Raw genomic sequence first — 18347 nt, 5'->3', positions numbered from 1 at the left:
ACTGACCACAACCCTCTGAGCTCTGCTGTTCGGCCCCTTCTCAGTCCACCTCACTACTCATCTTGCTTGTACGTCATTAGCTTGCTCCTGAAGATGCTATGGAAGACAGTAGCAAAAGCTTTACAGAGGAGACAAGAGCTACTGCTCTCCCCTCATCTACCCAGCCAGTCTGTCCATCAGAGAAGGCTATTGGGTTGATTAAGCATAATTTCCCCCTTGTGAACATATGATGATCGCTCTTGAACACCCTCTTATACCTCACATGCTTGAAAATAACCACAACAGGTTACTAGGAATATAAAAGCCCTGTTTGTGGCATGGGGAAATTCCCAAACTACACATTGAAAGCTGGAATAGTACTCAGCAAGTTAAACATATTTGCCCTTTTATATGCCACCCTAGGATTTTGCTCTTTTGCACTGCTGTTCCTATGGATTCTTCATTTGGAAAGAGGCACTAATTCACTCTTAAGAATTTCAGAGGCTGAGAAAAACATATCCATGCCTGTGTATGAAGACATGATCCAGGAGTAAAGCTCACATATTTAAGGAACAAATGGATTTTGGGGGACAGTGAAAAAGCAACAAAGGGAAGAGACAGGAAAAAACAAACAAACAAAAAAGCAGGGACAAGTCAGAGTGAAATGCTGACTGCCTACAGCATCTTCACTGCTTTCCTAAAGCACTGAGCTGATAGACTTTGTCCAGGGATACTTGACAGTAAGACCTGTCAGCTCCTGGCAGTATGTCATCTTGTCCTGCCTAACGGTTTGGCAGAATGAGGGAAATGGGCTTTTTGTCACTGTTGAACACAGGATCCAGGATCTTTGATATAACCCCATTAAGCAGTCTTCAGGTTCTCATGCACACTGCTAAGGAGATAACCATACCAGCAATATCTCTATGACTGCTTAAACAAAGCAATCAGAGGTGCCAAGATTGCTTTTGGAAGCAATCAGAAGTGAGGTACTTCTCCACTTCTCCTCACTTTTCTCCAAACGGCCGTTGAGAGCATTATTCCCCGCAAAAAAAATCCTGGAGCAAGACAACTCCTAGAAATCACTGTCAATTATGCAGTTGCTAGACTGCACCTACCCAGAATGTGAGCAACAGCTTCCACAAGATCCCGTTGACTGCCTCCTTCACTCTTCACAGACACCTTCTCTGCCAGAACAAAACTGGACATGACAGGATGAGGTAGATTCAGGAAGATATCAAGCACCTCCAGGCATGAGCTGATCTGCTGGGGAATAGTTCCTCCAACCACAACCTCTTTGTTCCCCAGTGTCTTCAGAAGGATACCCACATCACCAATGGCTCCCCACTGGATAGCCAGGCCTGGAGAAAAAAAGCAGAGGAATGTGCACATCAAGCTTTTAAACTAACTCATTTAGTTAACTAAAACACTTGGCAGCAGCAACAAGTAGTTGAAAACACTCAGGTGAATGCCTAATGTGCATGAAAGTGAATGGCATCTCCTTTGTACTACTAAATAGTATGCATTCATACATACACGAGTGACTGTAACAAGAGGAAACACATTTCAACACTAATGATTGTACCAGACAAGTCCACAAGTTTGGGGGAAGTGGTTCTCCTCTGGATGTTTGAAGGGATGTTTTTTTCCAATAGATGAGTAAAAGTTATCATACCTGGAAGTCCATCATGGTGTCGCTGCTCACAGATACGTTCCATGGTAGAATTGGCAAAGCCGTAATTGCTTTGCCCAGCATTTCCTCTTCCACAGCTTACAGAGGAGAATGCAACAAAATAGTCCAGGTCGGGGCACTTCTTACGAGTCACCCTTGGTATGAAACAGGGAGACGAACACATTAAAAAAAATCCTGCTAACTATATGTTGCCATGGAAGGACAGGACAAGATTAATTAAGTTGGATCAATCCCTATCATCATATGCGCAATTCATATTTCTCCCTTCTACAGAAACTTACCAATCCAAATGAAGGGTGCCTGAATACTTGGGTTTGTTGACTTCCCAGAAGAATTCTGGTGTCTGATTTTCAATCATGCCATCTCTAAGGACCTATTGGAGACAAAATAGACATTTTCAATACCTCCCTTCTCTGTTTAAAGTTGCTACATGTTTTGACATGTGACAGAGTATCACCACAGAATAAACTTTTGGTAAGTCTCTAGCACAGACATATCCTGAAATACAACAGGACTAACACTTCCTTTTGTTTGTTTATGTCTGTTCTTTTCAGCCCTGACACTGCAGTCTTCACTTGGCAAATTCTACATGGGATTTTTCTTGTTCCCAAGGTGATGGGAAACATTCATCTTACTACAGAACTGAGCTGGACGACCAAATACTGTTGCTTCTCAGGTCAAGACCTAAGTCTATAGGCCACCACATACTATCAGAACAAAACACCTTTTAAAACAGTCTGAAATTGTTTGAACTTCAATGGTGCCTACCTTCCTATACAAATAGCATTTAAATGGATGCTCTCTCTTATGAGTCCTGGCCACTCTTAGCACTTACCACAGCCAAATTAAAGATGCCCCCAATGGGTCCAAGCTGCAAAGCTTCTTCTATCAACAGTTGTGTTCCTTCGAGTGTTCCAATATCATGAGTGGATACCAGTATCTGTATTCCCATTGCTTTCCATTCTCTCACTCGCTTAGCCTGATAACCTGCAAAAACAAGATGAACTTAAGGAAGATGAACCACAGGAACTTAAGGAAGCATTTCTTCACTGTGAGGGTGACAAAGCACTGGAACAGGCTGCCCAGAGAGGTTGTGGAGTCTCCTTCTTTGGAGATCTTTCAAACCCGCTTGGATGCAGCCCTGTGCCACGTGCTCTAGGTGACCCTGCGTGAGCAGGGGGGTTGGACTCGATGACCTCTGAGGTCCCTTCCAACCTTCGACATTCTATGATTCTATGATTCTATGAATGCATAGGATGACACACTCAAATCACCATGCTTTCGATAATCTATTTCCTGCACTTTCTTGTTTAAATCTCAATACTGAGATAGTAATGAAACTGATGTCTAAAATCTGAGTAGAAAAACTGATGTTATCTGATACCAGGGTGCATCTTTTACAGATGGGCTGTCCATGTGAAGCGCCACAGAAAATATCCATAGGCACAACCCGAGGAACAAAAATGACTCATCTTTAGATCCTTACTAAGAAATTTATATGCCTTTATTTATGACATTTGAAGAGCCATTGTATGAATATGTGAGGTACCTGGGGACAGCTCCTCTTCGAGCAGATTTAAAAAAAAAAAAAGCAAGATCTTAGAAAAATCTTGGGGGGGTGGTAGTGAAGGAGAACAAGGAGGTGGAAAAAAAAAGGGGGAGAGCATGGGTTGACAAATTAGATATGCATAAAATGAGAAGAAAGGAGCTGCCAAAAAGAAGAGGCCTTCTCAAAATATAGTTCCTTCTTTAGAAAAAAGGGAATAGCAACTTGTTTGAAGTGGGAGGATAGATTCATGTGAGGAGGGCAGGGAAGAAGGGAGATCAAGATGTTCATATTTGCTGACAGAAACCTCAAAGGAGAGATTACAGATCAGGGTCAGTTGAAACACAGTCAACCGGTCTTTCCTTACCAGTTCGTATGCCAGAACGAGAAGTCAGTATAAGCTTCTGTGCTCCTCTCTCTATCAGCCACTGTGCCAATTCAAGCCCAAATCCTCCTAGCCCCCCTGTGATTATGTAAGACTTGGTAGGTGGACAGGAAGTTCGAGAAATGGCAGAAAATTTGGCTGGTTCAGACTTTCTTAAAGGATACTCCTTCTCTTCTTCTTTGACCTTCCAATAAAATAAAGACATGTGATGATGCACACAACACATTATCTGTCTTTCCATATAGAATTGCACTCTCTAGTCAGTGGGGGCTAAATTTCTAGATCAGAGTGACAGACTCTAGCTACATATGTTACAGTGTCAGCAAAAACAGATATAATCCTAGATGCGTGGTCCTAGTTAGGAGACTTCAAAGTGGCTATACTGAATATTTCAATCCAACTAATCTAGACAGGATGACAGAGGAAGCACAGAATCAAAATTTCATTACCTTGATCATAACTTTACCAATGTGTTTTCCCTGTGCCATGAACCTGAAAGCAGCTTCCACCTCTTCTTTGTTGAAGACTGTAGTCCTCAGGGGCTTTACCACACCATCTTTTATACCTTTCTTCAACAGCTCTGATACTACCTCCCACTCTTGGTTTCCCTCCTCAAAGATTGCATCTAGTAGTATTCCGTGAAATGCCACGTTCTTGAGGAAGAGAGCCATTCCTAGAAAAAGCAATCAGGTTAAAACCTCATGCATTGTTGTTTCAAAAAGTCATAAGGTATCAAATTTCTACATTTCCCAGATTCACAGAATGGTTAAGGTTGGAAGGGATCTCTAGAGATCACCTAGCCCAACCTTCCTGCTTGAGCAGGGACACCTACAGCAAGTGGCACAAGGTGGTATCTAAGCAGGTTTTGAAGACCTCCAGAGAAGAAGACTCTACAAGCTCCCTGGGCAGCCTGTTCCAGGGCTCTGTCACCCTCACAGTAAAGAAGTTCTTCCTCATATGGAGATGGAACTTCCTGTGTTGCAACTTACACCATTACCCTTTGTACTGTCACTGGCCACCACTGAGAAGAGCTTGGACCCTCCCTCCCTACGTTCCCCCTTCATGTACTTATACATATCAATCAGATCCCCTTTTAGGCTTCTCTTCTCTACGCTAAACATGCCCAGCTCACTCAGTCTCTCCTCATATGAGAGATGTTCCAGTCCCTTAATCATCTTTGTTGCCCTCCGCTGGACTCTCTCTAGAAGCTCCGCATCCCTCATACTGGGGAGCCCAGAACTGCACACAGTAGTCTAGGTGCAGCCACACCAAAGCTGAGTAGAGGGGCAGGATCCCCTCCCTTGCCCTGCTGGTAACATCCTCCTGATGCAGCCAGGAGCCCATTGGCCTTCTTAGCCACGAGGGCATTGCTGGCTCATGGTTAACGTGGTGTCAAACAGGGCTCCCACATACACGCATTCACACATACGTGCACATTCTCCAAAGGCTATATTAATTATTTTAATTACTTACATAACAATTTAATAGGCATTCTGCTCACATGTGTAATAGATACAAGACACTGAGCTAAATTCAGCAAGATAAGCTTTAAAACAGTCAGTCCAATACTAGAACAGAACACTTTGCATGTGGAGACAGTTGAGTAAAACGTCAGAGAGAAGCTAGAATTCCATGTGCATCCCCCCCTCCTATCTCCACAGATGATTCTCTCCTGTGAAAGCCTTCTGGGACATCAGGATCTTTTGATATTTAATTGGATTACAGCTACAACATGCTAATATTCTTGCCATTTTTCATTATCCTATTGCATTGTAATACCTGAATTTGTCCCTCCTGTCAGGAATAGTCAAATTAATCTTGCCTCTCCATCATCAAAATGCTATGGAAATTTAGCAGATTAGCATATTAAGGTTCCTTCGGATCAGATTCTTTGTAATGACCTGAAAAGTTCCAGTTATTCTCACTTCTTAAACAATTAAGTTTTAACCAATACTGAGTGTAAAGACCTTACACAGCTATGAACTTCATGTGCTAGTTTTTTATAGTACAATAATACATTATAAATGGACTTGCTACTTTCCCAAAAGCTTATAATCTACCTTCCAGCTAGGCAAACACTTTATAGGTATTATGTGCTATGCTGATTTTAAAGAAAGGCTTTAACAAAGATAACTCAGTTTTGTATGTTTAATGACTGTCCTCCAGAAAATATCAAGTGCTGAGAGAGGTTCCCCTATCCCTGTCTTACCAAGCTGACTATTGTTAGACAGATCAAATTTGCCTATTTCCAAAAAGCGTCCATGTCGAGCAAGACAACGCAAACTGGCTTGAAGCTTCTCTTCTGCCAAGGAATTCAGCACAAGGTTAACGCCTGAAATGAAAAGAGAAGAAACTATTTAATGAAGTCAATTTGCTAATTGTTTAACCCTATTTTCTAGTGACCTATTTTGTCTTTGGAAAAATGCAACTGTGCAACGTGATGGCTGGCAAAAGTCAGAAGGAAAAGCATTCCCTAAACTTGCCTTTTCCATTGGTAACTCGCAGTATGTGTTGCTCAAAGGTAGTATTTCGGGAGCTAGCAAAGCTGTTAGCATCCAGTTGTGGGAATCTTGCTTGGAGATATTCACGTTTCTCAGCAGATCCTGGGAATAAAAGGCAGGCTTTGTCTTTAAAGATGACAGTATTTTTTTTTGTTCCTTTTTACCAAAACAGCACATTTTCATCTTCGAGGTTTTGGGAAAGATGTGGTGTCTGAGGCACCATCAAGCACTTGCTTCAAAGCTCTCAGATTTTTGTCCTAAGGCATCAAGTCTTAGGACAAAGGCTAGATAGATGTTCTTTCATCACATATATCATTTTAACAAGAGGCAGTCTTGTTTTTCTCTCACATTTTTGAATAACATAACATATAGGGGATAGATGTTTCTTGGTGCTGTAGCAGTGCTGTAGCAGTAGTAGTTTAAGCAGTCAGCAGCTGTACTTATATATCTTGTTGCTATCCAACTACAAACTAGATCAAGGTTATGTGAAACCACATTGGTGAGCAATTATACATCCAGAGTGTGCACAAAACAGGACCTCACTACTCACCCACAGTAGCAAAGACACGGCAGCCCATGCTCAGGGCAATGGCAATGGCTGCTTGGCCCACACCTCCTGAACCAGAGTGAATGAGGACACTCTCACCCTTCTTCATACCACCTCGAACCACCAAAGCATAATAAGCAGTGGCATAAACCACAGGTACTGAAGCTGCTTCTTCTAGAGTCCTAAGAGAAGTAAAGAGGAGAAGTCTACTAAATTCTTCTGATAAAGTTTGCTTTTCTGCCCTAGAAAGGCAAAACTGCTGAGATGGACCAAAAGTAAACCGTTTTGAATTAGAAAACAAACTACCACAGCTACTGATCATGACCACGAATTTCATTCTTCTGCAGAAATATTTCAGCAGCTACTCAATAACATTGTAAACACCAAAATTCCTGCCCATACTGAAACACATTGGACAAATGGCCCAAGAAAGACATTGAGTTGGATACAAATCACTGTACAGAAAAGTGCTTAAATTCTGCAGTGAGTCAGATTACTAAGCAAAATCCTACAGCACCATTATCCACATTTTGTGGAGCAGTCCTCCCCATAAGCAAGGCTAGCTACTTAAGGGATTCATAGATGACACATCATTCCCCCTGCCCTCACAGTGCTAGCTAACAATTCTACTGCAGGTTGCTTTCTGCACAAGCTTTACTAAAAGTATGAGAGTCAGTGTGACGATGACTATTGAAGGCTTTCCCGTAGATTCCAACAGAGGAAGCAAGGTGTTGTCAAAGGAGTGGCAGACGGGATGAGGAAAGAATCCTCATCAGAATATAGGTGTGTCATCATTCCCCACAGAGTATGCATTCCTCCACTTGAAAAAAGGCTGTCACTAGCCTCAAGAAGCAAGGCAAATCATAGAATCAGAGAATCAGAGAATGCATAGAATACATAGAATCATGCATAAATCTTATGTGCATATACAAAACAGAAAGTAGCAGTTAACCTACCAGTTTTGGGGTACCTCCCATAGAAACCTCTTGTCACAATCTACCACCGTGGCCAGTCCTTTTGCTGGCAGCAATCCCATCACCCTTTTTCCAGCTAGGTCCCGTCCTGAGAACTCCATGCCCAACATGCACTGCTGCAAAGTCCAGTTACCTAACAGAAGATGAACAACTTTACAAAGTGAACTTCCAAAATCCCTTGGTTAAAAATTTACTATAATAGAAAGCTCTGAAAGTTGTAAATCTAGAAAAAGAGAAATGCTGGAATTTGTCTGCTAACTTAAAAACTTCATAAACCACAATATTTTACTTCTTGTTCTCTAGGAATAAGAACAGCAGAGAATCCAGTCTAATAAGATCTTACTTTTCATCCTTGATAGTATTTCTTTAGTTTCTAACTTTCATTTGAGAAATTTAACAGATGCATCCTACTTCAAAGGTTTTAATTTTTGCTCATCTTTGAAAAAGAACTACATGTAAATGAGAAAGGATGATCATGGAGAAAATGCATGCTTACAGAAATGAACACTTCACACAAAATTATGCTAGGCAAAGACTGGTCTGAGTCATGGGGGGGATACCCATTTCCAGTCAAGCCACCCATAAAATAGAGTATTCAAACACTTAAAAAAAATCCACATGGGGAAAAAAAAAGTCTATGAACTGGGTTCATAGACATAGATATCACATAATCCTATACTCTTCAACTCCATATGAATCAAGATAGTATTATCACCTCTATTTTACAGTTAGGAGATTATTCAATCTTGCATTTTTCCTCCCCTTAGTAGCAGGTCCAGTATTATCATAGCAATAAAAAAAAAAATTCACCTCAGTGTGTACCCTGCCTATCTCTGGAACCTCAAGTTGTTTCACCTTAACTTTGCTATTGATGCAGTGGGGCTAATGTTTCCTCATAGCAGGTTGTAGTACTGCTATATGAAAGGTCTTATGGAGTGATAACTCGAAGCAGAACTACTGAGTTTTTTGGTGCACAGCAGGCTATACTTTTCAAAAACATGTTTTCATGTCAAGGAAAAAGTGATATATACCTGAGCCAGTGAATAACATACAGGCAATTACATGAATAAATTAAATCCTAATAATACATGAATAAGCATTCTTCTAGTGCAATCTTAAACTCACCAGGTATGGCATCTGGAGAAAGTTTACCAGTGGCCAACATAATGTCCCGGAAGTTCAGAGATGCGTAATAGACTTTACAGAGCTGAATATTGGGATTAGTTGTGTGAAAATGGCGAAGTGGGGAGACAATCCAGTGAAGGGATGAGAGATCTCCACGAGTCAATACATTTACATAGGCATATTCTGTCATTTCCTGAGGTTGAGCTACAGGAAAAGAATGGTAAGAGATTTATAGATATTAACACAGGTACACACTTTCCAGAATGAGTAAGCTCCTTAAGCAGTTGTTATCTCCTTCCTTTGCTCTCCACAAAATCCATTCTTATCCTACAAGCTATCTGTACCCTAAACAGCTCATCCTTCCTCCCAGCACAAACCATGTCACTGTTCACTCTAAGCTAAAGCAAAGAAACTCCAAATTATCCATTAAAAAATAAACCAAAAATTCCCATCAAAACCCCAACCTAACAAGAACAACCCCAACAATACAATAGCTATGGTAACAATAGCTACTCCTGTTCTGTGCAAATTCTGTTCTTTTTCGCCTTACAAACAATCCTGAAGTGAGTCACCTTGCTGCAATGGGAGATGCCTGAAGGATCCCCATTTTCCATCACGATATACATTCATCACCAGATCTCTCTGAACAATCTTCTGCATCTCCAAGGAAGAAAGAGTAGTGGGCGGGACAGCTGATGAAGGGTTCAGATTTGAAACGAACACACATCTAGAAGCCAGAAGTTGTTATTTTGCATGATATGCTATAGACTAGGGAAAAAAAGCTAACAATAACAAAAACTTGTATCTCCTGTGTGACTCAGGGCATACTCTTTTACCTGATTCTGTGGCCTTCTGCTTCAAGGCGGAGACAGTTCACCATTCCTAGGATTCCTGAATTTCCACAACTGGTGGCAGTCAGCCACACAGGTTGCTCTGAGGAGTCGGCCAAGATGCCCTACAGGAAAAACCCCAAACTATCTTACTAGAAAACACAGAAAGAAAACCACCCTTGCAACCTTAGGTAGAAGTGAATTCCTTCTTTTTACAAGTTGAAGTTAAAGAAAGACAACGGAGGAAAAGAAAGAGAACACACTATCCTCATACACTTCTTAAAATGCTGTTAAATATATTTAGAAAGTATAATCACTTGGAAATATCCAGAACACAGGAATTCTCACCTTCAAGGATTCAACCCACTTATAGTCGGTTTCATCTACTGGTAGAAAAATGGGTGTTTTAGCAGGGGCTTGCCGCCGACACAGGAAAATAACTGAGCCAAAGAAGGATCTCTTCACTGCAACCAGATTCAGTGAGACCATGCTGAATAAGCTCTCCCATTGTGCCTGTTAAATCAGGTATAACATAAATTAACAGCAAAGTCAAAAATCACGATCCACGTCTATACTAAGTGTTGCAACTCCTTAAAGATGCAACTTCTCCAGGAATAGTAGGCATTGTCCATGTCTTGCTTTGCTTGAAATCTTGGCATCAGCTTTGTCTTAGTATGAGGACATATTTGATTAATGTAATAGTATTTTATACATATCCAGACTATTTCTTCTTCCCCAAAAGATTCTCTCTGAGAATGTATTCATCATTCCAGAATGTTTACCTGTGCCAGGAAGTTGTCTCTCTGCTGCAGGTCTGGACTTGTAAGGAAACTGACAATTTCTCCAAGAGTTTCTCCTTTAAGGAGGGTATGTAGCAAAACAAACCCTCCTTCTTTCACTGCAGCTGCTAAATTAGAGAGAATTTCAGCAGTGTTCTCCAGAACATTCGTTGAACAGTTGTATACCAACAGGTCGGCATTTGTCAGATTTCCAGAGGGAAGATTAGATGGATCCCACTGACTAAGGGAAACTCCAGCATCTGGTAGCCACATTTCATTATCAGAGATAGTTTCCAGGTTACAGTCAGTGGCAATATAGTCCACCTGCAACAGGGGCTGAGTATTCAGAATATTTGTAACACGCGAAGAGAGATGTCCACTTCCTGCAAGAACCTGTGAGAAAAGTGGCAAGGAAGTAAAAGGAGAGAAAAAAAAAAGTCTGAAACATGAATAATATCCATAATTATAACTAGAACAATAGAAGAATATGATCAGGTTACTGGAAGGACTGGAAATATTATAAGTGGCCCCATCTGGGATTTCCAGCTAACCTCCACTATCTTCATCCTGTGACTGGTCATGTTCTCCAGGGCCACATCCAAGCAAGCCTTTAGCTCTGAAGAATCCAGCAAACCATTGAGAAGAGGGTCATCCCAGAGGTGCATCTTCTCTTGAGTTACAATCTGTTCTAGCTCAGAATAGAGATTTCCATTCAGTTCCAGATGACAGATTTCAGCAAGGATATGCTGAAGGCCTTTCCGTATGGGTGAAGACTCTGCAGTAGCCCCTACAGTCTCTAGTCCGGGGATGGCTAATTTGACCCCATGTACAGCCACCTTTGTTTGTAAGTTACGGATCAGATCTACCAAATGGAAGAAGAAGAGAAAAGTTAGATTCTCAAATGCTGTGGGTTTTTTTTTCTCCTTTTTTTTTTTTTTTTTTTATGGAGGAGAGTATCCCCACTCGCAGGTTTTTCCATTTGCTGTACCTGCTGACCAGCACTACAAATTATGGCATCCTGTAACATTATTCTAGCAACACAGATATAGTGCGTACTTCTGTATGTTCCTAAAATTAATGTTTTTCACAGTAGATGCAGCCTCCAAATAAGCAGGCTTGAGGAACAGACTATGTAGCAAGATAATCTAACACAGCAGACAATGCCCCATGGCAAGGCCTGGATGAGAGAGCAACTAAGGGAAAAATCTCTGGATGATAAGAGCTTTAGGGAGGTACGGGGTAGAAAGCATAGTTTCTTTATATTTAAAAAAAGGTTGCACAAAGAGACCACCCCTGAAGATACTCAAAATGTGATGGGACATCGTCCTGAGCAGCCTGCTCTAGCTCACCCTGCTTGAGCAGAGAGGAGGTTGAACCAAATGACCTCCAGAGGTCCCTTCCAGCCTCATATAATCTGTTATTCTTTGGTAACTGGTTCATCTTGACAGTTCACAGGGAGAAACAAAACAACCAAGTCATACAGTTGGGGACAAACTAGGCTTTCCTATTAGTTTATAAAGTAACTGGGCTAGATTTCTCCTGGAACAGGTTGATTTGTGCCTCTCTTCTTGCACAGACAGTTGTGCCATCTGAAACGTTCACTGTTATAGAAGGGCAGATGTGCCCACCAGGCAGCACTCAGCTTTACTCCTACCCACATTCCAGAAGCACCACAGGCAGACATAGCTTTTAGTAGTCTATATGGACAAAAGATTTCCACTAAGGTCCTGTACATAAACTAGCATTTCATTTCTTGAACGCAGTAAGGACTTAAATAGCCAGAAATATTTCTCTTAGACACTTCTGGCAAGCTAGAAGATTTCACTAGTGCAAAACCAAGCCAAGCCTACTTTACCTTTGCAGTGTTCCAGATAGGCACAAAGCTCAGTGCAAGAAGACAAACAATTGCTCTCAGAATAGGGCAAAAAGCAAAATTTTTCCAGGGTGGGAGAGACTCGTTCCTGTTGTCGTCGTGGTGCCACAGAAGCATGAAGACCATTGATCCGAACACCGCCTGCTTTGAGACTGTCAAGGCAGCGATCAACAATGACATCAAAAGCTGCAAGACAAGAAACAAACAGAAGTCTCTAATAAACACCAGGAGTATTATGTTCAAGACTAATTAACTGAACAGTGCTTTGTCAGCCCACTCTAAAGAGAGAGCTGTATAAAATCTTAGAGACTAAGATGGTGTCCAAAGGTCCACCTTACTGTTTTGCAAGCTGAATATGCATGCACACAGCACAAAAAAAGCCAAGTGTAAAAGACATATTACCTCTTATATTATCGTCGTATTGGCGCACCTGCTCTTGATGCAGCACTGGGTCAATACACACTGATCGGATTCTGGTAGGTAAGCGCAGACTGCGCCCAGTCTCAGCTAAAATTATCATGTGCAGCAGAGTGTCTAGGAAGGTCACCCAGTTCCCATTCCACAGAACCTTCCCTGTGTTTGCTGAAAAGGAAAAGGTAGAGCAAGTCTCAGTTTTGAGACTTCAAAGTCTTGCTTTGATACAATTTTGTCAGTCAGGCAGCAGATATGGAGTCACTACTTGTCAACAGCAAAGTCCATGGCACCCAATTTTCCCTGTATAATCCAATAATCAACTCTAGATGGGAGATAATAGCTTTCACACTGCACTGTCGAGACACATGGCCATTCTCCATTATAATACTATAAGTACAATACTATACAATAAAACACAGATAGTAGGCCACTAATACAAACTCAGTTAAAAGATCAAGTAATCATCATGATGACAACAACCAGGTTACTCTTTCTTCTCTAGGACATAAATTCACCTTCATTGTCACATTCCAGAAGGCCCTGGAAAGTTGATCCATAATTATATCCACGCAGATGCAGCTCCTGGTAAATGTCTTCTTTGAGGAGGTCAGATTTTGAGCTCATGTCTACTTTAATCGGAAGATCAACTGTCTGGTTATGGAAGTTATTTTGAGCAGTGTTTTCTAGGACGGAAATCTTCCCTGATGGGCACAGTGGAAAGAATAATTGTCAGTGTCCATAAACAATGAACTCTGGCAGACCAGGGCATGCACTTCACTGACTTACCACTCACAGCCAGATTCCCATTCCCTGACACTTCAAAGCAGTGGGAAGCAGGCATGAGTCTCACCTCTAGCTGGGTTGATCCTGCAAGAAATATTGAAAAAAAGAGGTCTGAGAGACCATTCACTGTCTTCTTTCTATCACATCATTTCCAGACAGGGACTGCACAACATGGTACAGAGATGCTACCTGATGCTACATGCTACCTGACTGTATGAACTGAACCCTTCATTCAGTTATGAAGTTGTGCTCTTCATTTTTCTTTTCTCTTACATTTTTACCTTCCCCTTATTTCTTCTTCCTCTCACTCCCTTCATCAGACAGCTTTGAAATCATACCACCAACTCTTACCCTTTTTGGGAAGGATAGTTGCCTGATGAATTGTGACATCTTCAAACGTAACAGCAGTTTGCTCCATGCCCATGCCAAGAGACCGTGCCAGAGTTCGCCAAGCTAGCACTAAATACCCAGTTGCTGGATATAGGACTCTGCCATCAATGCAATGATCAACCAAGTAGTGGTCAGGAGAGTCAGGACTCACATCTGTCAAAGAATAAAGAGCAGAATAATAAAAAATCCCTAAAAAAGAGGTCTTTCTCCTTTTGTGGCTGTAAGAGGGTCTAGTGGCTTCCCCAAACACCCTGTCTGGCAACACGCAGCTCTTAAAATTGCTGTCTAGTCTTCTAGAGAAAATGTCTCAAGCTTCAGAGAACTGCTTCAGAGATGCTGCTTTGAGTTTCTCTCTTAAAGAAAGTGTTACAAAAAAAATGTAAAGTGGGGAGAGAGGGAAACAAACAGGAACACATACCGATATTGTAGACTGAAGCCGAGGAAGAGCCTTTGGAACCTGATGGAAAGTCTTCAGCTTTTGGAACATCCCAGTCCTGGCTGTGGTCCCATTTTATATATGGAGAAATAAGGGGGGTTCCCACTGGGACAGGGTATTCCACAAGTGGGAACAAGTTATTTCCAAGAACATTTATCCTATGAAGAGGGGGAAAAAAAAAAAGTACTTAGGAGGTCAGAGAGTAATAGTTCACAGGACTCCTGGAGAAGTCTCAAACATGGGGCCCAGGAACACTGCAGCCAAATTTTTAATTCCAACAATCCATGAGATCCAAAACTTATTTTTATGTGTTAATGAAGGTTTCTAGGCCTTTGGAATATGGCTCCTTCCCTCTGAAAGGCACCTTCCCTGCCCAAGCAGCTTGTAACCCACAGCAATTTTTCCGAAGTGGCATAACCATGTAAAGTAAAGATATAAATAAATCCCATCCTTTTTCACATTTGTTAAAGCATTACCTCAAATCTTGTGAAGGTAAGCATGTGAGGAAAGAGAGCTGAATTCTCTCCCAACTGATAACCCACTCGCGCTTTTTCCTTAATCTCCTTACCCTGTCAAATGAATTTTGCCAGTCTGTGTTAGGAAGAATTCCAGGTTATTTTTGTGATCTCTCTTCATCAAAGGCAGAATAGTGCAAGTTGGTTTCAAAGTTCTCCTCAAGATAGCCTGATCAAGGAGAGTTCAGAAATCACTGCTAGAAGGCATGACTTTCTTCTTTGTCCCTAAATTTACATCCTTGCAGAAATATTTCTCTGCATTTGCTTCTGTGCCAAGTGTTCTGTGCTAAACACTAAAACATGCACGATTTTAACCAGGAAGAGAAAGAGCAGCAGAACAATCACCTCCCAGTCACCAAAGCTGTGCTTCTTATAATATAGAACCTATGCATTATTCATGAAATTCTGCCAAATCATAAACCTCCTTTTCCCAAGCCGCTGTCAACTACAGTCAAAAGCTGCACTTCAAGAACTGCAAAATCATCTTCTCTAGTCTCCCACTTTCGCAAACACACACAGCTCAGACTCTTACTCCCAGGATCAGGCATTTTCAGTTTGAAGGATCCTACAGCATTTTCCACACATTAGCTATTAAACCAAAAACCTTGCCTTGGGCATCTGCACTTTAATTTGACACTGCATCTTTAAATGGGAGAAGGATATGAGAGAGAAAGAAAAACCAGGACACTCTCAAAGCTAGATGATAAAATCCTTAATTGTTTGCACTAGAATCCAGAATTGTATGAGGATTTCAACAGAAGATAAAAAAAAAAAACCAAAAAAAAAAAAAAAAAAAAAAAAAAAAAAAAAAAAAAAAAAAAAAAAAACCCACAATACTTTCACTGGGGGATGGAAGAAAGGGAGCCATTTGTGTGAAAAGCTCTGCTTCTGCTTTATTTGTCTGTCTGGAAGTAACTTTCAAAGCACAAATAAGCCCACCACGACACACACATACTGGATTGGAACTCAGAAATATTATACAACCCTAAAACTTGTTTGCAAAAGAACTATGATTCTGCTTAGACTTTTAACCACTAGCATGCCACATAGCAACAAAAAGCTCTTGAACTTTTCAGGGACAACCACAAGACCCATGGCATTGATCTTGTGGGAAAAACACATCTCTGTAGACTGCACAGAGACTTTAGACCACATTACAGCCTCATAAGGGGACAAAAAAAGTACTATTTATATGCTTGTATTTAAGAAGTAGGCTTCACAGTATGCTTGCTAAGTGTGATCACCAGTCATTACGTACGTATCACCCTAGACAATGTGGCTAAACACAGTTGTCTAGGAGTTGTAATCCACTCTCTCAGTTAGACTTCTCAGACAAGGAGGGCAGAAGCTTACAACATCCTCCAACTCTCAGAAAGTTCCCAAATATACACCTCTAGCCATTGTTTTGGAAAAACCAAATGTTTTGGTGGCATTCTGAAAAAGGTGAAGCGCACAAGACATTTTGTGAACATCTGAAGTTATAAATGCTAAAGCATTTGGGAAATTGATCAGAGCACCTATTGCCATACAAGTTTGGTTTTAGCTACAGCCACCTAATTAGTATCTTCCCATATAATAAAACTTTGCTTCAGCATAATGATAACCTGACGATCACATTTCCAGGAAGATGGGGGGGAAAACGTGAGGGAGAGAATCCACCTCCATGAACATTCCCTTTCCCACACACTCTCACCTACTTAACTCCCCCTTAGGAGTCAAAAGCGGCAGCCTAGTCTTTTTTTGCCACAATCATTCAGGCCAAAACTTTCCAAGTCAAAAAACAAAACAACTATGGATTAACGCTTGGGCAACCTCAAGACTTCTAAAAATTAACTATTGTTCATTTTCAGCTCTTATTGAGGGAGAAAGGAAGAAAGGAGAGGTGGACACCACCTAATAAGACTCTGAGAATCTTCAAACTTAATGCAGCATGGTTAAAAGTATGCATATCAATATTAGCATAAATTATATTTATTTGGGAACAGGGACTCTAATCTTGCTTCCTTGAAGATTTATGTGATATACAGTGACTATCTGCAAGAGATACAACACTGCATGTTGTATTCTTTTAATTATATTAGTGTATCATTATGTTTCCTTTCTCAATGAATTGCTATGGCTGTGTCAGTCTGTTGATGAAACTTTTCAAATGAAGTGAAAGAGCTCAGTATTGACTGAACTAGTTTAAAAATAAAGAAAACAAACCACCCTGCTACTAAAGTTGAAGCACGGAAGATAACGAGACTTTCATCTAGAAAGACTGTTCTGCTATTCTTGTTCCCTCTGTCCCAATATCATTTATCCCCACTGTATCCAAATAACTATTGAGGGCTGGGAGGTGGAAGAAAAAGAGTTTTTTGATCACTCATATTTCTTTGTTACATCCTTTGAAGCTCCCTATCAAAATAAGGATCTATGCCTGACCCTTTCATCTTAAGTGAGAACTGACAGCATTGCAATCCAAGCTATTAAGGCTTCACATTTTCATTCCCTGCTGCATTCTTGGCAAAAACACTATTCGATCCAAATGATTAAGGGCTTTTCCTACTCATTGCACAGTTCAATAAGCTGAGTATTGCCTACCTGAAATGCGTGGCAATGAATAAAGTTAGCTATGTAGATGGGTGGGTGGGGAAGTGATAGTGTGTTTAAGTGGTAGTCTGTTGAGACAAGTTTTGTGTTTAAAAAAACAAAACAAAACAAAAAACGCTTAAATATGGGAGAAACTTAAAACCACTGGAGAAAGGATTCTCAGAATGAGGAAAGCAGTATTCCTAAATTCCTAAATGAGGAAAGTAGTATTCCTAAAGTCTCCTTCCTACAGCAGCGTACCAATATGCCTCCTACGTAATAGCCTACTGATATAACTGAACACAATACCTGTAGGAGAGCATGTGGAGCAATCTCCACTACAACAGCATTCTCTGGAACATGCTTCAGGCCTTCATGGAACAGCACTGGATTCACCAGGTTGTTCACATGATACTCAGCAGAGGAATTCCTTGCCAGATCACTCTGCCATTGAGATTCAGGGATAGATGTACTGATCCACCGTGCTGAACGAGGCTTAGGGTTTGGAATGACCTACAGACAGGTAAGATACAGGAGGAGAAGGAGAATTACAGGTTACAGGTCACAATAAGACCGGCGAAAACAAGTCTATCCCTCCCTCTCCCCTCTTTATGGACCATTTTTCTCAGATTTATTGCTCAGGACATCTTTCTGCTTGAGGCCACAGGATGTTTAACCATACATATCAGAGAGGTCTACATACTCTTCAAAAGATTTCCGTCCCTCCTAAAAGAAAAAAGGATTCCCTTGGAGCTCAACATCACCTATACTCAAACCCCAGATGTCTCAGAATAAGCCATGTGAGCAGTAATTGAGTAATATTACCTTTTTCAGGGCACTGAGCAGCACTGGTGCAATAGATGCCATGTAATAGGAATGAAATGCAACCCCAGCACTGCGCACCTCCTTTGCAAACACACCATCCTTTTTCAGTTTGACTACAAACTCATTCACTGAGTCCTAAGAAGAGAAATAGAAAGGATCTGGATCAATCAGACTACTCCGCCTG

General features: G+C 41.1%; 1 protein-coding gene across 3 annotated transcripts in view; it reads right to left on the bottom strand.

The window, feature by feature from the left end:
• FASN (fatty acid synthase) overlaps nt 1-18347 on the bottom strand; it is a 40122-nt gene that overhangs the window by 4936 nt on the left and 16839 nt on the right. For 2 of the 3 annotated variants that reach the window (XM_026036892.1, XM_026036891.1), the window contains exons 13-37: nt 18164-18298; nt 17648-17851; nt 14821-14936; nt 14235-14410; nt 13778-13969; nt 13430-13510; nt 13159-13344; nt 12632-12811; nt 12212-12415; nt 10908-11218; nt 10360-10749; nt 9926-10090; nt 9584-9702; nt 9320-9474; nt 8748-8951; nt 7605-7755; nt 6652-6830; nt 6084-6203; nt 5810-5932; nt 4050-4273; nt 3583-3784; nt 2505-2656; nt 1951-2042; nt 1652-1803; nt 1095-1337 (exon numbers count right to left, since the gene is read on the bottom strand). In XM_026036892.1, coding sequence (XP_025892677.1) covers nt 1095-1337; nt 1652-1803; nt 1951-2042; nt 2505-2656; nt 3583-3784; nt 4050-4273; nt 5810-5932; nt 6084-6203; nt 6652-6830; nt 7605-7755; nt 8748-8951; nt 9320-9474; nt 9584-9702; nt 9926-10090; nt 10360-10749; nt 10908-11218; nt 12212-12415; nt 12632-12811; nt 13159-13344; nt 13430-13510; nt 13778-13969; nt 14235-14410; nt 14821-14936; nt 17648-17851; nt 18164-18298 — 4456 coding nt within the window. Of the gene's footprint in view, nt 1-1094; nt 1338-1650; nt 1804-1950; nt 2043-2504; nt 2657-3582; nt 3785-4049; nt 4274-5809; nt 5933-6083; nt 6204-6651; nt 6831-7604; nt 7756-8747; nt 8952-9319; nt 9475-9583; nt 9703-9925; nt 10091-10359; nt 10750-10907; nt 11219-12211; nt 12416-12631; nt 12812-13158; nt 13345-13429; nt 13511-13777; nt 13970-14234; nt 14411-14820; nt 14937-17647; nt 17852-18163; nt 18299-18347 lie in introns of those variants that run through there. The other variant, XM_026036893.1, reaches the window with a different exon arrangement.

Source organism: Nothoprocta perdicaria, unplaced genomic scaffold (assembly GCF_003342845.1).
Source record: "Nothoprocta perdicaria isolate Ctin4 unplaced genomic scaffold, notPer1 scaffold_187, whole genome shotgun sequence".
In the NCBI taxonomy this organism is placed as follows: Eukaryota; Metazoa; Chordata; class Aves; order Tinamiformes; family Tinamidae; genus Nothoprocta; species Nothoprocta perdicaria.
The sequence above is the reverse complement of the archived record's forward strand: the minus strand, read 5'-3'. Positions and strand labels throughout refer to the sequence as shown.